At 37.5% G+C, this 21,227-nt stretch overlaps 1 protein-coding gene across 7 annotated transcripts in view; it reads left to right on the top strand.

Annotated features, from left to right (window-relative positions):
• Nucleotides 1–21,227, top strand: part of PSD3 (pleckstrin and Sec7 domain containing 3) — a 586,658-nt gene that overhangs the window by 222,813 nt on the left and 342,618 nt on the right. For 5 of the 7 annotated variants that reach the window (XM_078069537.1, XM_078069540.1, XM_078069542.1 and 2 more), the window contains one exon: nucleotides 8,881–8,925. The exons of the other annotated variants lie outside the window; for them this stretch is intronic. In XM_078069537.1, coding sequence (XP_077925663.1) covers nucleotides 8,881–8,925 — 45 coding nt within the window. The remainder of the gene's footprint in view (nucleotides 1–8,880; nucleotides 8,926–21,227) is intronic. 7 annotated transcript variants of the gene reach the window in all.

The raw sequence follows: 21,227 nt of genomic DNA, 5'->3' as shown, positions 1-21,227 counted from the left end.
ATATTATACTTGCTAATATAGCATGTCATGGACTTAGTTTTCTGATGGATTTAGTTTTCTGTTTCTGGTCTACTATTATTATGGAAAATTGAGAAATACACCTTAAATGGAATAGAAAGTGTTTCGATGCTGATGTCAGCAGGAAACCTTCATAATGTAGCAGCTGCATGCCTCTCTAGCTTCCCTTTTGCCAACTCTGTGTTCTGCATACCTCCCACTTCCACCCCATAACTTCAACCATAGTGAATTTTTGCTCTCTTAACTATGTTTTCTTCTTGTGCATTGGGTTTTCCTGTTTTTTTCCCCCACTCTTAGCATCCTTGTCCTCAGGGTCAGCTTCAGTATTACTTTCTCTGGGAAGGCTGATATCCTTAGACTAAGTTGTGTCCAATCATGTATTCCTAATGCACCTGGTATTTTCTTTAAAATAACATTGTAATTTTTAGGGGCACCTGGGTGGGTCAGTCAGTTAAGCATCTGCCTTTGGCTCAGGTCATGATCCCAGGGTCCTGGGATCAAGTCCCACATCGGGCTCCCTGCCCAGTGGAGGCCCTGCTTCTCCCTTTCCCTCTGCTACTCCCCCTGCTTATGGGCTCTTTCTCTCTCTCTCTCTGTCAAATAAATAAACAAATAAATAAATAAAATATTTTTTAAAATAACATTGTAATTTTTGAAATCATGCATTTTAAAAATTGTTACAGCTATTCAACTGTAACCTCAATCTGCAATGCCAGAGAGTGTATCTTGTATCTGCCTTATTGACCATTGTGTCTGATACATAAAAGTTCTCACCCAGTAAATGCTTCCTAAATTAATGATTAAAAGGGGAATGGAGGATAGTGCTTGGCACGCTTATCAGTGAGTTTATCAGTAAGATACTGCAGGGAGCTGCCTGGATTAGCAACAGTAGTAGCAAGAGGGAAGTTGGTGGAGTTGAAAAGGGGTAGGGACAGCGTATGCCTGTGTCAGAAACATTTAGTTGTACCTGGATCTGAACCCATGCAGAACTGAAGGGAAGGCCTGTCTTCTGTTACTGGAGTCTGAATTAAGAGTTTTGAGGAATGTAGAAGGCCGTTTCATACATGGATGAATTCTGTATACCCTTGTGTACCCTTGGACATGAAGGAAAATATAACCCTGTACTTTATGCTTTTCCCCTTTAATTTATTTGCTCTCCAGGGTTGAAGTAGTGCAGCTACTGGACTTTTACATCCTCTAAAATGGCAGCTGCCTCATAAAGTTCAGGAACCCCACCTACAAGAAAGACCATGTTTAAGAAGCCTGAGTTTGAAAAAAGGCAACAGGAAAAACAGGAATGTCTACAAAAATGTAGTATTTGGTGCTCTTTTGTTGTCAAAAGAAAGGAAGGTTTGCTTTTGTGAGCCTGGATAGTACCAGTTTATGAAAATATTTCCAGCAGTGAATAAAAAATTATCATATGGTTTCAATGTTCTTCAAGTTAAACTCGTCTTCCTATGCGTCTTTTCTGTGTATTATCATACTCTATTATAAATTATAAACTGTGGGGCGCCTGGGTGACTCAGTTGGTTAAGCGTCTGTCTTCGGCTCAGGTCATGATCCCTGGGTCCTGGGATCAAGCCCCACATTTGGCTCCCTGCTCAGTGGATAGCTTTCTTCTCCCTCTCCACTCTCTCCGTCTGCCCCCCTCCCCCTCCCAGCTCGCTCGCTCGCTCTCTCTCAAATAAATAAAATCTTAAAAAAAAAAATAAATTATAAACTTGTAACTCAGAACTGAATATAAAGGAAGACCAAATATATTTTTGGTTTTTATTTTCTATGTCTCATTTATTCGTACTATGTCTTTCTTAGGCAATCTGCTGTTTGACATAATGTTGAACTGGTATTAAAAACAAACATAGCAATTGAGCTGATTTTATGTGAGATTACTATATGACTAATAAACAAGTTGAGACTGTGTATTTTGGCAGTTTGAGTTGTGGTGCTGTATTTCAGTTCAGAGTAATTCTAGAGCTGAACACTGGCTCAGATTTAATTAACCCTTTCACTTTACAGACAAGGTAGCTGAGATATTAAGTGACTTACCTGAGGTCATGTGGCTTTCCAGTTTCAGGGCCAGACTAGTAATAGTAGCCACACTGTTGTATGCGCTTGATGACGGTAATACTCTTACCTATCTTACAGAAGAGGAAACTGAGGTGCAGAGAAGTAACTTGCCCACCTTCACACAGCTGTTGCACATGAAGCCAGGATGTGAACCAAGGTCAGGGTCTCACATGCCTGCTTTTAACCATTGAGTTGTTTTGTTTCTCCACTCAGTATTCTGTGCTGTTAACCATGCTGCCACCTAGCATTGTTTCAGCATTGCTATTTATCCAGTATTTGGCTCTTAGAGGTGCTTTTCATACCTGATAATGGTATTAGATTTTCCCCAAGACATGCTCTGTTCCCAGAGCTGGTTGAGGTTGAATGGATCTAGTCTGTGATTAAGGAACCTTGAGACAGGAAATAGGTCTGCAAGCAGTAGGGCCAGTTCCCCCAAAAGACAAATACAGCCTCTTCAGGGACATAGCTAAGGTTATGCTGCAGTCCTTTTATTTCCTTTCTCAACCATGGAATTTCTTAGTTAACTAATTTCTTTTTCCTCAAAAGCCAACAGATGAAATTTGTTAATGCTATAATAGCCGAAGGGTACTCTGATACTTAATAAATATTTACCATAGATCACAGAAGGTAATGTCTACTGGTATTCTTAGAAATTAATTGTAGTATGCATCTATTCTGTGTCCTCTTGGGAAATAGCTAAAAGAAATCCCCAGGAGCTTTGGTGCATAAAATTTGCTGTAAAGCTAGGTTTACCACCAAATGGATCTGTTTTAGATGTGGGCCACAGGGGTTTATCATCGGGAAGACCAAGTAGAACCTGAACACATTTTACTGCACTTGTGGAATCCAGAGTCCACAGTGTCCAGAGGGCTTATTCATTCAATAGAAAATTGCTAAGGCTTGGTGTTTCTAGAGCTTTTTTTGAGGGGAAAAATGGTTGTGCTTTTTGCCAGTCAGGTCATGTGAGATGGTAGTCTTTTAAAAAATTTCTATTTATAAAATTATAATAAAAATTTTCTCTCAAACTTTAGAGCATCTTTTAATTCATATCATATTATTTTATTTCAAGACAGAATTAAAGAAGTGCCCTTTTAGAGGTCGAGCAAAAGTGCTGTGGGATTATAAAGTCAAGTCATTTGAAGGCTTGGGTCAGCTCTATAGAGGCATTTGAATTGAGAATGGAGGAGTGAGTAGATTTCCATATGGTAGAGAGAACGAAGCACACTTGGAGCTAAGGGAACACTAACCTGAGCAAAGGGTCTTCATAGTGTACAGGGAAGGATGCAGTGGGGACTGAGCCTGGAGGCTTGATCAGCTGATACTGAGAACACCGTGCTAGGAACAGTGCGATGAACATCATGCTGAGGAGGTAGGGGGATATTCTGTAGGCTTTGGAATTTTTTTTAAGAGAATGATATCCATCCTATGATAGTAGGAGAACTCTGGACGAATGGAGGTTGGATTAGAAAGAAAAGGCCCATGGTGATTGAATGTATCTAAAGATTCCTGGGTTACTATATAATCTTGAAACTTTTTTCCTTCTGTGTTTTTTAATGAATTTTTATTTTTCCGTATGTAGTTACTAAATTTATTTTAATTAAATTTATTTAATTAAATATTAAATTTAAATATTAATTTAAAAATTAAAATTTAAAAAATTTTAGATGTTAGGTACCTTGCCTTTTCATTATAAAGAAAAGTGCCTTTGTCGGGGAATTAAAAAAAATAAGAATCATGAGTAAGACCATTTTTTCTGTTATCAAAATTTGGATGTGGTAACTTGGTTGTTTCTGTAACTTGTAAATAGACTTGAATCTTTAGTATTATTAAGTGTGGGCATTTCTCATTACTAAATACATATAACAAAGCCTTCAATGGAAAAATCAGCAACTGTAAGACTAGTTTGTAATTATAAAAGACCAGTTATTTTGGTAATTTAGGCTGCTGTCTACAATTAGTTAAGAGGAAAGTGGAAAATTAGAGTATGAGGATGATGTGTTTCCTCTGATCAAATTTGTAAAGTGGAAATAACCCTGAACCAAGGAGCTAGAGGATTTGGCTTATAGTTCTGCTGCTTGTAACTTTTAAATTATGCAACTCAGAGAATCTTGTTAACTTCTCTGAGTCTTTTCTTGTAAAATAAAAATAAACTGTTCACCTTACAAGGAGTTTATGAGACCCAAGAGATTTAAGAATGAGAAACATCAGATTTTATTGCTGATATAAAAAAAATCACATGCATTATCTCTGTCCTTCCTAAAACAGTCTAACTTGTATTTCTTATCTTGGCTAAAAGTTGGTTAAATTCACTATTATTCACCCAACATCCTTACGTTGTACAAAGCCAAAAGCCCAGAAGTCTACCTCGATTCTGCTTCTTCCTTCATTTCCCAGGTATAATTGGTTAAAACATTTTACTACTTTTACTACTTTTCTCACAATTCTGCTCATTAGCTCCATATTCATTACCTTGAATTGAGTCTTTTGTGTTTTTCGCCTGGACCTTTGCAATAGTTTAATAATTGGAAGCCTCTGTCTTCAGTCTCTCTTCCTAACAAACATTTGAATGGCACTACTTTCCAGGTGCCATTTAAGCACTTTATAAATTACAACTCATTCAATCCATCTGTGTAATCCAGTCACCTTCCATAATGCCACCCAATGATCTCTCTCAAATCTGGCCATTTTTCTTACCTTCTTAAGTCTTTATCTGGCTTCCTTGCCTGAGGTTCATACTCCTCCTTCCCCTTCTCCTACCCTGTAATCTGATGACACTTGCCTGTTGCAGTTCTCTGAACAAGCCATGCAGTTTTACTCCTCCGTAACTTGCATATAGCCATTCCCGGTGCTGGGAGAGCCTTTCTTTCATCGCTATCCACCTGGTGAATGCCTTCTTTTGGCTCAGGGTTATGCAGGATGTAACCTTTTGCAACTGAAGCACTAACTGCTCCATGATTTCTGTCATGTTTCTAGTTATTTGTATAAAGTTCATCTTCACTCCCTTTTTTGCTCTTTATTCATCTCTGTATACTCCATACCTACTGTGAAGTCTGGATGCTTAATAACTGATGTCAGTGAGGGAACTTCGTAGATGGTTAGGCATATCTGTTAAGCCTGTGCTCTTAACCGTGATGTTAACATTGTACAAGACAATGTCAGAGGCATCATACTATTCGTATCACTTTGGTATGAGCTGATGTTAGAGAGCTCCTTGTTAGTTATAGCTGATGTTAGTTATATTACAGCACTTAAAGCTTAGAACTTATAGTACACTTGAAAGATAGAAGATGTACTTCTTCTGGCTATAGAAATACTCATATCACTCTTATAAGTAGGAAATGGAAGTGGCCCTGGTTATATATAGACATAATTAGATTTTAAAAAAATCAAAAACAAAACCTTCAAAAATTTTCAAAGGGCCTTTGCCAAGACTGATACGCATTCCCAAACATTAGGGATAACACAGTAGATGTTAGTGGAATCAGTTGTATGTAATAGAACTTTTTTCTTCCTTAATGATACATTTTATTTTCCCAACAGAAAAGTACGAAAGAAACTCTTTTACATCACAGGGAATATAAAGTAATATGACATCATACCATCTGATGAGAACTATAGGAAGTTGGACTTAGGTTAGAAGGGAAATTGCTGTTGATATTATTCTGTTTGGATCCAACATTTGCACTAATTCATAGTGTGTAGTATACCTGTTATAGTCAGGGTTCTTCAAAAAAACAGAATCCATAGGAGATACATATAATGAGGGGATTTATTTTAAGGAATTGGCTTATGTGCTTACGGAGGCTAAGAAGTTCCACAGTCTGCCATCTGCAAGCTTGAGGCCCAGAAAAGCTGGTGGTATAATCCAAAGACTTTGGAGCCAGAGAGGTGTAGATTCTGAGTTTGAAGGCCTGAAAACCAGGAGTGATCAGGGCAGGAGAAGATGGATGTCCTAGTTCAAACAGTCAGGCAGAGGTCAAACTCAGTTTTTCTTCTATTCATGCCCTCGGTGGATTGGATGATACCCACCCATATTGAGGAGGGTGAGCTGCTCTACTGAGTTCACTAACTTAGATGTTAATTTCTTCCAGAAACACCCTCACAGACACACCCAAAAATAATGTTTAACCACATATTTGGGCATCCTGGGGCTCAGTCGAGTTGATGGACAAAATTAATCAATCATCACAATGCATTTTGTTTTAAGAAGGGAACATGCAGAAAAACTCCAGCATCTGAACAAAGGAAGTGGCTACGAACCAACCACACAGATCCTGCTGGGTGTTCTGATCTTGCCATACTTTTAAAGGTATCAGTGTGGAGGCAATGGAAGAGATCAGATTTTCACAGGTCATTCTCAGTCCATGAAAGATAGCAGTCAGTTAAAGCAGTAATGTTCAAAGTATGAATCAATGAATCATAGCTTCTTATCTTAAAGCAAATATTGAAAGCATCTTCATTCAAAATAATATTAAAATGCTTTGAGCTGTTTTTTACCAATGAACAGGGCTCCCTTCCCCCTCAGCATTCATATCCTAATTGTTACTTATTTTATAAAATATAATGATTAGGATGAAGATGCTTATAGCCAGGAGGTGTTTTAGTTATACCCGCTATAGGAGTGATTCTCAAAGTGGCCTGCACCCTGCAAATCTGAGTCTTTAGGGGTGGTGCCCAATAATGTGCTTGCTTGCTTGCTTGCTTCCTTTCTTTCTTTCTTTTTTTTTTTTTTAAAGATTTATTTTACAGAGCGAGTGAGAGACAGAGCATGAGCAGGGGGGAGGAGGAGGCAGAGGGAGAGGGAGAAGCAGACTCCCCACTGAGCAGGGATCCCCACGTGGGGCTCGATCCCAGGCCCCTGGGATCATGACCTGAGCCAAAGGCAGACGCTTAACCGACTGAGCCACCCAGGCGCCCCAGTAATGTGTTTTTTTAAAAACAAGCTTCCAGGTGACTCTGATAGACCTTGAACTTTGAGATGGACTGGTGGTAATTACAATGAGAGATAGCTGGCAACTCTAAAACTACTGGTACACGGTTTTAAATTTGTTATAACCTGGGAGGTTTATTTGAAATATAACTAAATCATTGTTTCTCAAACTTTAGGTCTTGGGTGGGGTTGGAGAAGTTGCCTTTGTAACAATTTCCCAGGTGCTTCTAATGTAAACATAAGTTCAAGAAACTGCTCTAGTATTTGACAGCATTATAGTAAGTCAGGGTTTTCCAAATTATATTTCTCTAGGTGTCAATAGAGATGTTCTTAGCACAAAAGGATTTATGGTCAAATAAGCTTGAGAAATGTTAGAAAGTTAAAAAAGTTTTTTTGTTTTTGCTTTTGTTTTTAATAGCTCACTTTTCAGAGCCTGGAATGGAATACTGTTTGGGGGGACATATAGAAAAAGGTGGCTCTTGTCCTCTGGTTTGTTCTAAGACATGGCTAAAGAGGTGCTGTTGGACTTGTGTATAGTGGGGCACACTCTGTGTTATTGGTACTCTGAGTTGGGGATTAGTTGGTCTCTCTTAGATACCTGTATTACAGTCAGGTAATGAACAAAGCCATCTTGGTTCTACTTTTTTATTAACTGCTGCCCCCAAACACTGCAAATTTCTTTGGAGCATTTATCATGGATAATGAAGTCTGTGCCTTAGACATTGGTATGTGGCCCATGGATTTATTTTGGGGAGTTGTGGGGAACTTTTTTTTTTCCATTTCTGTTCTGTAAAATCAAGAATTCTGGGGAAGAGAAAACAAAATCTTTTAAACAATTTAATAGTTATCACTATTTTTGAGTGACTAATTTTATTTAATCTTCACTGTAACTCTTTAATGGAGGTATTATGATCTTCATTATTTGTAGGTAAGGAAGCCGAGGCTAGGACAGGTGATATAACTTGGCGAGGCTGAGCCCTGAGCCTAAGTCTGTTTGAGTCTCCAAACTCATAATTTTTTTTTTCTTAGTGATTTTGCCTTTCAGTTTTATTTAAGATCTGTATTAGTGCATTGGATTGTTTACTGTGGGAAATACTCTTAAGACTGAAGATAGATGTGGCTCAATTTCAGTTTTGTGTCTAAGTAGTTTTGTGTTTTTGGGAAAGTCCGTAATCTCTCTGGGCCTCACTTTTTTTCCTCCATTAAGTTTATAGTGCTTTCCAGACCTTATTCCCAGAGTATTAGGAAAATTTGTGAGTGTGTGTGTGTGTGTGTGTGTGCGTGCACGCGTGCGTGTGTGTATTCTGTATAAAGTACCACCTGTAACTGTATGGGAAGAGAGCAGGTAATGGTATTCTCATTTATAGTAATGAGCTTTCCCCAAACTTCGGCAAGTTTAAAATGGTATCAATGGGAGTTACTTCTGCAAGTATTTTGGTTGCTGTGAAGTGACTAGCATGTGACAACAGTGTGACAAGGTGCAGAAACGTCATCTCTTGGGTGACTTGGAGCTGATGGCATTACAGCAAATCGTGGAATTTAGGCTCTCCTGTGCCAGGACCAAAAAGCTAGCCTGATCTCCAACAGGACAGGACTTTTAACACCTCTGGTGAAGAAAGGGGAGGCGAGAATTCACTCCTTGTCAGTTATTGCCACTTGCCTTGTATTTTCTTTTTATTTTAAGTGGTTGGGGTAAAAATCTTCTGGTAGGATTGGCGAGATTGACTTATTTTATCAGCCCTTGTTCCAAGGATAAGAATTCGGAATGTGAAAGTAAGACTACCTAGGTGATTTGACTGTAGTTGAAGAAGAAATTTAAAAATGAATTTTAAGAATGGTGCCACAGTAATTTCTGTTTCCTACAGACCCCAAAGGAAGGAGTGTATCCTTCGAGTAGAAGTTCCAGACTGGTACGTTGTTTTTTTTGTTTGTTTGTTTGTGTGTGTTTGTGTTTTAATTTTGCTTCTTGGGTGTTTTTCTAGCTACTGACTTAAATTTTTCTTTTCTTTGTCTTCTTTCCCTTCCTCCCTCCTTCCCTCCATACTGCTTTATAAAACTGGAGTTTTTATACCTCAGAATAAAATTACTTACAATATACCTCAGAAATAAAATTAAAGAATAAAGCCTAAATAAAAACTTCATAGAGCTGATTGACTAGATTGATTCATCATTTCTGAGTGAGTATATATGCTGGGATAGGAGTTGTGGTGCCAGAATCTAGGAGAAGGGTGGGCAAACAGATATTCTTGTTCTCTAAACTTTAAAATACTTAATGGTCATCCGACATGTATTTTTTATTTTAGAAGAAGGACGAGATATTATATGAAGTTAATGTACTAGTGAGGACAGTATATTTTATTTTCTATTGCGCATCTTATTCTGAAATGTCAGAATGTTCTCTGAAAGTCACAATGTATGTGAAAGCTGTTTTCTGGCTTGATCTCTGATACACAGCTTTGTGTAGCAGATAGTTGGGAATTGCTAAATTATTCACATTGACAACTATGGCATTTAGGTCAGGAAGTAGACAGACGGTCACTAGGGGGATACTGGCTTATGGATAGACAGGTTGTACCCAAGACATTACAACTAGGTCATTCATTCTAGCTATCTTAAAAGTTGAGTTTGAGGATATTTCTACTTTATTCTTGCACGATGGTGTGAAGTGTTGCTCATAAGAGTGTGTATGTCCAGCTTAGGGTGGGGTGAAGGGGTATCAGGAACACACTTCAGGGGGTGGACTGTATTATTGAAGAAGGGACCCAGGTTTGCCCTCCTACTCTCAAGTGAGTAACACTCTTTGAGGAGCTGGGCCAGAGAGACAGCAGGTACTGTCTAGGGCTCTGCATGGTACTTCTTTTTCAGAAAGACATACATGACCAGATCTCCCTCTATTTGCTTCTCTCTAAAGTCTAAAGACTCAGCCTGGGCTATCTATTGGATTCAAGACCCTCTTATGGCCCCTCCCCCCCCCCAAAAAAAAAGTTTCTGTGGCACAAAAAGCATCTAACTCTATAGCTCTAATAACTTAGTGAAAGTTTGAATGCTTGTGTTCACAGAGTGTGTGTTCCATGTAGAGTAGATAGGAAGTAAATGGGTAGTAAACAAAATGAAAACCAAACAACAAACAAAGATTTTATCCAGGTTGAAGTAAAACTCTTCTGCAGAGCTTCTAAGTCTTTAGTACTAAGAGGACCCAACTGCATTGTGAATCGGCAGGGGAGGAGGGGCGGTTAGAAGTAAATACTCTCTTCACTTTCCACAGTCCTCTTTTGTATGGTATGGAGGGTGTTTATTCTATAGAGAATTTTCTCCCCTTGCTATCCCTTTCTCAAAATACAGTTTGAAGTGATAGAATTGATTATGGTTTCAAGATTTTAAAATCTTTCTATATATATAGATGTAAATTTGAAGCCATGGGTATAGAAGTTCATGAATTGTATGGAGTTGCAGCTTTATTGTGTGTGTGTGTGTGTGTGTCAAAAGTCCAAAATTTTGGTATTATAGCAATATGGATATTTAATATTATCTATAGCAGTGTTTGAATTAGCTGGGGAAATATTCATTTCTACAGAAACTGGCCAAAAAATGAGAAAAGTAATAATTGTTTTAGAGAAAGCACAAGAGTTTTCATTTGCTTTTGTTAGGCTTTAACTAGTTCACATAAACTCCACTTTATCATTTTTCTTAGGAGGAATAGTTACCTGTAATCTTTTTTTTTTTTTTAAAGATTTTATTTATTTATTGGAGAGAGAATGAGAGAGAGAGAGAGAGCACAGGGCGGGGAGGGTCAGAGGGAGAAGCAGGCTCCCTGCTGAGCAGGGAGACCGATGTGGAACTTGATCCTGGGACTCCAGGATCATGACCTGAGCCAAAGGAAGTCGCTTAACCGACTGAGCCACCCAGGCGCCCCAGTTACCCATAATCTTAAAAGTTTAGCATTTTGGAACTTGGTATATTGGTGTTTTTGAAATTGGAGGAGCAAAATTGTAGTACTAATTATCTCAAATGTGTTCTTGGTGCACCTTGTCTTGGAGATAATAGCAATGGTTTAAAAATACTGTTCTCATTTATCTATGCTGAAAAATAGTATTTTTAAAAGCACTGATTGGAGAGTATGTCTGTGTTCTTTTGAATGGTGATTTTTGAGAATTGGGCCATAAACTTCTGGAATTAAATGCAAACACCAGAACTTCAAAATAACTTGTCTTTTCTAAAATAGAGGGAACAGAAACCAAAGACTTTAGTGCCATCGTTATTTTACTCTCATGACCCATAAATGAGCAAATCAAAAAACAGAATATAATCTTCCTTTTAAAAAATTAAATGTTATTGAAATTTAATGTAAGTCTAAAGTAATAAAAACAAAAAGATATAGAATTTTTAAAATCTAAGATGCTGTTGATTCTGAGGTAAATCATTATTTTAAGTACCACCAGAAAATAATAGGCCACTAATTAACTATGACACAATGCTTTTTAATACTTAGAATTTTTTTTTTCTTTGTCTGGCTTATTTCACTTAGCATAATATTCTCTAGGTCCATCTATGCTGTTGCAGATAGCAAGGTCTCATTCTTTTAATGGCTGAGTAACATTCCATTGTATATATAGACCACATCTTCTTTATCCATCAGTTGATGGACACTTGGGTTGCTTCCATATCTTGGCTATTGTAAATAATGCTGCAGTAAACATAGGGGTGCATGTATCTTTTCAAATCTGTTTTTGTTTTCTTCTAATAAATAACCTAGTAGTGGAATTACCAGATCATATCATATTTCTATTTAAACGTACAGATTTTTACATGAAAATAAGAATCTTAGTTGCTTGTTTTCATTGCCTTCTCCATACACAATACTTTTGTTTCAATACCAATTAATAGCATAATCTTTTTGGAGACCTTGTACACATCAGTTAAGTCAAGACTAAATCAACAATGTATAATTTTCCTTTGCACACAGATAACGAACATCTGTCTGCCTGACAGGGGTTGTACTATATAAGAAACCATCCTAATTTCAGAGACTATGAAATTTAGAAAAAAATTGTCTAAGAATCAATGGAATGTGATATGTACTTGTGTTTATATAGTTTTGTCAAAATCAGTACCACTTTTGCCTCATCTCTCTGGAGATGTTCAGTGGGAAAAAAAGGAAAGGGGGAGAGGACTTCTGATTTTTATTCAGGAGCATCCCTGGCTCTTCCTGGTATCACCCCCCTCCCTTTATAGGAAGGCTCATGATCAGGTTCTGGAGGATTACTTTCAGGGTTTCAAGCTGGTCTGCACTGCCTCTGACATCATCCCCTCCTTTATTAGTTTTCTGGGCTTTCAGAAGTGCTCCTCCCCCAGTGCCCTTTCCCTTGACCAAGAGACTGTCATTTTCAGTTTACTTGAAAAATATTTTCAGAAGCATTTGTTGAAACTGAAACTACCCTTTGGGAAGGCGAGCTTTGTCACCAGCTATTTAAATTGTCATCTTTGCTCTGAAAAAAGTTTGGGATTTGGAGTTGGAAGACATGACTCTAAGGGCAAGTCACACCTCTGGGTATCAATTATTGTCGTGTAAACAATGAGTAGTTAGGTGATCTATTATTTGAAAGTTCTGCAGATGCTTTCCTAAGGCCGCGTGGGCTAACAGTAGGTGGTTGTCCTAATTATGCCATAATTTCTTTGGACCACTGCAAGGGTCTCAGATGTGAAGAGTAGTTTTATGACCTGAATTCTGTTTACTCAGCTGTGAGCCCTGGTAGGGTTTCCTTTATCTAAAACATGTACCAAAATGGATGCCTTATTGTATTTCATTTGTACATAGGGGATACCTTTCTAAAATTCATTCAAAGAAGCTGTACTAGGAGGTTTTGACTATCATTAAAATGAGATGATATATGTAAAGGGCTTGTTACGTGTCAGAGTGTCAGAAAATGTGATTTCCTTTCTTCTCATCTGATTTTAAAGACTCTCTTTTTTTCTTTTTTGGAGAAGGAGGTATTCACTAAATTTGTTGTCTACTGTGTCCCTTTAATTCTCAGCTTATTTGCAGAGCAGATTGTCTTGTCTTGTGTCCAGGAACTGAATCTGTTCCAGCTCATGTTATTAAACTACCTCTGAAATCCCACGATTTCCCAATTTTAAAATACCAAAATACTTGAGAAAAGAGTTGGATGGTAGATAGCTGATGTCATTTACATTAAGGAGCACCAGGCTTGCTCCCCTCACATTGCAGGAGTTGATAGTGTGAAATCAGAGGGCAAATAAAGATGATCTACAGCTCCCTAAAATTTGGTAACTTTTTTTTGCATGAGAAAAGTAGTTTATTTCTAAATTAAACTTATACATGGTTCAGATGATTTATTCATTAAGCAAACACTTTGGTAAGAATAAACTGTGTGCCAACTGTCTGGTAGGCACAGTTCTCCTGGTTTTCTTGCTTATTACCTCATTTGTTTAAAAATATATATATTTTTAAATCAAAGATGGTTTCAAGAAACCATAATTTTCTAAAACATATTCCTTGGAAAGGAAGGCACCCCGTGTCTGAGCACCTCCTCCTCTCTTACATGACTCAGTGATCCAGGGAAGTCGTCTTGAGCATCGTCTTATCTATTTTTAACATATAATAAATGAAGATAGGAAGAACCTGGTTTAAGCATCATTCCTGGGAACATACAAAGCTTGGCAACTGGCAATGCTACTTTTCTTTTTCAGATAATATAAATGATCTTTTTATTAGCAATGATGGTTTTACTTTTCTAAGTTATTAAGAATTGAGTGTTCCCCTTGGATTCTACTTTGTTGCCACTTTTTCATATTTTCTCCCCATTGTGTAGTATTAAGGAGCAGGTAATGTTTAAAAAAAATAATAAACCTGGGGAAAAATGTCTAGAGAGAGCTCATTGGTAAGTGTTTTGTACTGGTCAGAGCTTCTAGATTCCACAATGAGGGAAGTATTTAAAATTATTGAAGTAATTCTAATTGGTGGATATAAGTAACCAAAACTTCATGGTGGAGACTTTCAGCTTTTTATATAGGTTCAAGAGAAGAAGCATCCTAATTATTATTTTCAGGTATCTTCTAGTCAGGTTGCTTGGTGTGTTTAGACTAGAACATAGTCATTGACTTTTCTTTTTAAATTTATCACAATTTGATTAGGGCACTTTTAGTGAGCAACTGTTTATGTGCCAGTCCTTGGACTAGGCATTGAGATAGAAATGTGATGAAGATCTGGATTCAGCCTAGAAATGTCACAGACCAACCTGATGGGGGGGACAGTAGTAGAGACAGTATGCATAGTATGCAGTGGATCCTTGTGCCACAGGATGACTTAGGGGATTGCTGGAGTCTGGGCCTTGGATGATGCTGAGGGTCACGGGATCATTCCCAGAAGTAGGGGAGGAACTGAAAAACTAACTTTGGAAGCTAACATGTGTCTAAGATACTAACAGTCTGGCTTGTTGTTGTTTTGTTTTTGTTTTTTAATTGTTGCACCTCTTCTGACCATAGCTGTTTGAGAATTGGAGTTGATTTGGGGGCTTTTGAGTGAGTGACTGCTTCGGATGTACAAGTGAGTTCAGGCCCCACCTCTTCCCCTTGCTGTCTCCTCTCTAGCTGTAGTGTCCTCTCTGTGCTGTCCTTTGGACTTGCCAAACACAGTCCTGCCCAGGCCTTAGTATTCGTTTGGAGTGCTCTTCCTGAAGATACTTTGCGAGGACACATCCCTTACTTTCCTTCAGTTTTCCACTCACACGGCACTTTCCTGGTGCCATGAATAAAACAGCAGGTCTAGCCTCCCCTGTTTCCTTCCTGGCTGTATTTATCTTCAAGGCATTTATCACTATCACTGTCTGAATGTTAGCTCCATAAAAGCAAGGACTTGCTCTTCGATGCTTTATTGAACACTTAATATTTACCTTAGAACAGTGTCTGACTCATAACAGATATTCAGCAGATATTTGTGGAAAGGTAAAGGGGAGGGACACAGAGAGGGAGATCTTCATTTGTTTATTATCTGTCTCTTATTTGAAGTTAAAACTGTACAAAGGCAGGACTTTGTACTCCTAGCACCTAAAGTATGTCCAGCACATATTAGATGCTTTAATAAGTTATTGCAGAGGTAATTATGCACATTGATGTGTACACTTAATTAACTATACTAAGCATGTTTAGTCATATGGATGTCCCTTAAGAAGTAGACATTTTTGTTCTAATATGCCAGTGTTATACCAGAAGTATAACATTGCCACAGAAGAAAGGCCACACAGCATATTGTTTAAGAGCTTGAACTTTCCAGATCAAACTGCCTGGCTTGAGCTCCTGTGCTAGCTTTGCCATCGATTAGCATTGTGACCATGTGAAATTACTTTACGTCCCCATGTCTTAGTTTGCTCCTCTGTTAAGTGCATGATAGTACTGATCATAGGGCTGTTAAAGGGGTTAGGTGAGTTAATATAAAGTGCTCAGAATAGTGTACAGAGCACAGTAAACATTCTAGATGTGCTTACAAAATATATTAAGACAAAAAATGTATATGGATATTCTTGCTAACTCATTCATCATAGGCAATAAGGAGTGGAAGAAAATCCCTTTTTATTCCCATAGCCCCAGATGAGGATGATCCCTTTGTTATGTCTCCAGATGAGCTGGAATAATGTAAAGAGATGAAAGCAGGAAGTGACTGAGATAAGACTTTATTTCCTTAGGGAATGATCTTCCTGCTTTCTTTGTGCTGATCTTACTACACTGTTGTTAGGAAGCACATTTTTTCTCTTTAAAATTAAACACAAAATTTGTTAAGCGAATCTGAGAAACCTCTATTAAATACAGCAGCTTTCAGTGTACTTGCAATAAGTGGCACTCAGGAAAAACTCAGTATGGAGAGGATATGCTGACCGGCCACTGTAGTAGGAATTGCATGGAGTTTGTGAAAGCGAAAAAGCGAAAACCTGCATCATCTGGGTCATGCCCCCCGAGGAGTGTGAAACTCTAGAAGGGTGAAGAGTAAAATTATATATTGAAAATAAATGCCTCTAAAGTAAATGCAGCCTGTTTCATTCACTTGGTGTTTGGGCAGTTTCTGTACCTCTGCTTTGCATGCTGGTGCCCTCTCCTGGAAGACTACAGAAGGTATTTGCAAGGTGAAACTGCCAGAAGCTGAGGGGCACTGCAGGCCAGCTGTGCAGTTCTGAGTGCTCCAAGGAAGTGCAGCAAGAACTGTGGTGTGGGGCAGTGAAAACAGGTATTCATAAAAATTTGAAGAGAGGGCAGAAAACACTAATAGTGATGATACAAATTGGATATATCTAACCATAGAAAGTATTCATAAAGCCTCTTGTTCTTCCTAAGATGGAAGAGTTAGAAGAGAAGAGGAAGAGAGACAGAGGAGAGTACAGAATTGATCTAATGTTCTCTAGATGGATAATAATATTTAGTACCTGGACCTGCAAAAGTGTGTGTGGGGGGTGTTTGATCAAGCTAAATTTGTATTTACAAGTATACTTTTGAGGGTTCTAATGTTTCGTTTAGGAATGGGATACTTACGTTTAGTAAGCTAATTTTAACTTACTTATCCCTAATGGTAATCACTCTCAAGTAAATTACATTAAAAAGAAATTAAGTTCTAAGTTGAGACCTCTAGCAGGGATTGATTAAAAAAAAAAATCGACTTGAATTAGGATACATCTTCTAACTCTAGACACTGCTTGCAAGATAGAAGAGGGCTATCTATCCCTGACTCGCTTTAGGTGCCACTTAACCTGTGTGCTCAGAGGGAAGCAGGGATTCACAGGATTGGTTTAGGTACACCAAGCCTTTTTTATTTTCTTTTAAATTCCAGTATAGTTACCATACAGTGTTATATTAGTTTCAGGTGTACAATATAGTGATTCAACACTTCTATACATCACCGTGTGCTCATCACAACAAGTGCGCTCCTTAATCCCCATCACCTATTTAACCCATCCCCCCACCTCCCCTCTGATAACCATCAGTTTGTTCTCTATAGTTAAGAGTCTGTTTCTTGGTTTGTCTCCCTCTCTTTTTTCTTTCCTTTGCTCATTTTTTTGTTTGTTTCTTAAATTCCACATATGAGTGAAATAATATGGTATTTGTCTTTCTTTGACTGACTTATTTTGCTTAGCATTATACTTTCTAGCTCCACCCATGTCATTGCAAATGGCAAGATTTCATTCTTTTATATGGCTGAGTAATATTCCATTGTATATACATACTACATCTTTATCCATTCATCAGTCGATGGACACTTGGGCCGCTTCCATAATTTGGCTATTATGAATAATGCTCCTATAAACATAAGGGTGCATGTATCCATCTGAATTAGTGTTATTGTATTTTTGGAGTAAATATCTAGTAGCACGATTACTAGATTGTAGGATAGTTCTATTTTTAACCTTTTGAGGAAACCATATTCTTTTCCAGAGTGGCTACACCAGTTTGCCACCAACAGTGCAAGAGGGTTCCTTGTTCTCATATCCTCGCCAACACTGGTTGTTTCTTGTGTTTTTGATTTTAGTCATTCTGACAGGTATGAGGTGGTATCTCATTGTAGTTTTGATTTGCATTTCCCTGATGGTGAGTGATGTTGAGCATCTTTTCATGTATCTGTTGGCCATCTGTATGTCTTCTTTGGAGAAACATCTGTTCATGTCTTCTGCCCATTTTTTAATTGGATTGTTTTTTGGGTGTTGAGTTGTGTAAGTTCTTCATATATTTTGGATACCGACCCTTCATCTGGTATGTCATTTGCAAAAATCTTCTCTCATTCCGTAGGTTGCCTTTTAGTTTTGTTGATTGTTTCCTTTGCTGTACAGAAATTTTTTATTTTGATCTAATCCCAATAATTTATTTTTGCTTTTATTTCCCTTGTCTCAGGAGACATATCTAGAAAAATGTTGCTACAGCTGATGTCAGAGAAATTACTGCCTGTGCTCTCTTCTAAGATTTTTATGGTTCCAGGTCTCACATTTAGGTCTTTAATCCATTTTGAGTATATTATTGTGTATGGTATAAGAAAGTGGTCCAGTTTCATTCTTTTGCATGTAGCTGTCCAGTTTTCCCAACACCTTTTGTTGAAGAGATTGTCTTTTCCTACTGGATATTCTTTCCTTCTTTGTCAAAGTTTAATTGACCATATAGTTGTAGGTTTATTTCTGGGTTTTCTGTTATGTTCCATTGAACTCTGCGTCTGTTGTTGTGCCAGTACCATACTGTTGTGATCACTACAGCTTTGTAATATGACTTGAAGTCTGGAATTGTAATACCTCCAGCTTTGCTTTTCTTTTTCAAGATTGCTTTGATTATTCGGGGTCTTTTGTGGTTCCATACAAATTTTAGGATTGTGTGTTCCAGTTCTGTGAAAAATGCTGTTGGTATTTTGAAAGGGATTACATTAAATGTGTAGACTGCTTTGGATAATAGAGACATTTTAACAATATTTGTTTTTTGGATCCGTGAGCATGGAATGTCTTTTCATTTTTTTGTGTCATCTTCAATTTCTTTCATCAGTGTTTAAAGTTTTCAGAGTACAGGTCTTTTATCTCTTTGGTTATGTTTATTCCTAGGTATCTTATTATTTTTGGTACAGTTGTAAATGGGATTTTCCTTTTTAAGTTTTTATTTAAATTCCAGTTAGTTGTGGGGTGCCTGAATGGCTCAGTCGGGTAAGTGTCTGACTCTTGGTTTTGGTTCAGGTCATGATCTCGGGGTCATGAGATCGAGTCCTGCATTAGGCTCCGTGATCAGCATGGTCTCTTGTCCTCTCCCTCTCACTCTGCCCCTTCTCCCTGCTCATGTGTGTGCACGCCTCTCTCTCTCTCAAATAAATAAAATCTTTAAAAAAAAATTCCAATTAGTTGAGATTGTTTTCCTAATTTCTCTTTCTGCTTCTTCATTATTGGTATATAGAAATGCAACAGATTTCTCCATGTTGATTTTGTACCCCGGGATTCTACTGAATTTGTTTATCAGTTCCAGCAGTTTTTTGGTGGAGTCTTAACGGTTTTTCTGTATAGAGTATCATGTCATCTGCAAATAGTGAAAATTTGACTTCTTCCTTACCAGTCTGTATGCCTTTTATTTCTTTTGGTTGTCTAATTGCTGAGGCTAGGATTTCTAGTACTATTTTGAATAAAACTGGTGAGAGTGGACATCTTTGTCTTGTTCTTGACTTTAGGGAAGAAGGCTCAGTGTTTTCCCATTGAGTTTGATATTCACTGTGGTTTTTTCATAGATGGCTTTTATTATGTTAAAGTATGTTCCCTCTAAACCTACTTTGATGAGGGTTTTTTTAATCATGAATGGATGTTCTCCTTTGTCTGATGTTTTTTCTGCATCTATTGAGATGGCTTTTATCCTTTTATTGATGGGTACACCAACTCTTGATATGACACTATTTAACAAACTGTTTACAATAGTAAAATTGTAGTCATTATCCATGTAAGGATTATCCACTTAGTGGAGTATCTGTTGCCAGTTGTGTTGGTTAGAGTTCATACATACCCTCACTGGCAAAATCCTTGACCACTTTCTGTTGCCCAGTGAATGTATAGTAATACTAATTCAATGCAGTAAAAGTGTAGACAGATGATAAATTTTTGCTTAAAAATTATTTATTGTATTCTAAAATGTGCGAAACATCTATTAATATGAATAATTAGAAGATGGTTTAAGATTCAGTTGAAAGTGCTTCATATTTTTTAAATTAAAATTGAACATTTTTTTCCCTCTGTGGTATGAAGGGACAGAATATAGCACCTCTATTTATTTATTTTTTTTTTTTTAAGATTTTATTTATTTATTTGACAGAGAGCGAGAGAGCACAAACAGGGGGAACAGTAGAGGGAGAGGGAGAAGCAGGTTCCCAACCAAGCAGGGAGCCCGATGCAGGGCTTGATTCCAGGACGCTGGGATCATGACCTAAGCCAAAGGCAGATGCTTAACCATCTGAGCCACTCAGGCGCCCCAGAATATAGCACTTTTAAAACATTATCTTTTAGTTATAACTTTTCCTCAATAATATAACCATAGTGATAGAAAACTGATCATTTTCAAGTATCAGATAAACTTAAAAAACTAGAAAAAATTTAGATAATTATGATTGAACTTATAATAAAACATGTCTTGAGTTATCAGATGGTTATTTGGGAATTTATTGCTTTTGCATTGACTTCTTTTGTTTAATGATAGATTGTACCATTGAATGGGCCTCAGTAGAGGGAAGCACCAAGAAATAATGTTACAAGCACTACAGAAAAGCAGCCATTATCATTAGTTTTTTTGTTATACAGAATTGTATGTGACAATTATTTGTTGTCTCTTTTTTTAGTTGGTAGGGATTTCAGAGAGAAAAAGCAAAGATGTGCTAGTTGAGGCAATTTTGGCTTCTAAAAATTTGACATTCCTTTTTATAAATTGTCTTTGGAAGGATAGACTTGATTTCATTCTGTGTTATTGTAAATACTCTAAGGATATTAAACTTTCTTCCTTATAATTGTATTGCATTTGGCAATAATAGCATCCTTGACTAAATCCCAGGAGTGAGGTTAGTGGGCTCTAGCAGTTCAGTTAGTCCCTTTTACATGTCTTACTTTTCTCATGTGTCATAGGGCCAAATAGTACCTCCTTCTTCCTCAGTCAAAGGAGGGTGTGTTTTGATGAGTTTATGCTTTATTTGTGTATGTATACATTCATTTATTTAGAGTGTTAATGCCTTCCTTCAAATGAAATTTTTTTAAATTAGATAATTTGAATTTGGAGAACCATGAAGGGATATAATATCTTGGCATGGGGGATAAGCTACTGTTTTTCCGTGTAGACATGTGAGTGTATTGTCTAAATTCAGACCACCCTGTTTCCCCAGAGTGTGCAGTGCATAAGCACAGTCATTAACAGATATGGTCAGCTTCAGACTGTCTACTTACGAATTTACAGGGATATGGAATGCAGTTGTCCCTTTTATTTCCTTTTGTCAGGGTAGAGAGTGATATAGTGCCATTAGAGATTTTTAATGCCATATAAAGGCAGTGAGGTAACATGGCCAAAAGCTGTATCTCATGAAAGATGTAAACTCAGAATACGCAGTGACATTTTAATAGCATTCCAGGAAAACAAGTTAGTCCATCTGTGAATGATTCACTCTTCCTTTTTTGCCCACTGGAATTGGGATTCACTGATTCGTTCACCGAAGCTTCTGTGCAAA

Source organism: Halichoerus grypus, chromosome 3, assembly GCF_964656455.1.
Source record: "Halichoerus grypus chromosome 3, mHalGry1.hap1.1, whole genome shotgun sequence".
Classification (NCBI taxonomy): Eukaryota; Metazoa; Chordata; class Mammalia; order Carnivora; family Phocidae; genus Halichoerus; species Halichoerus grypus.
The sequence above is the reverse complement of the archived record's forward strand: the minus strand, read 5'-3'. Positions and strand labels throughout refer to the sequence as shown.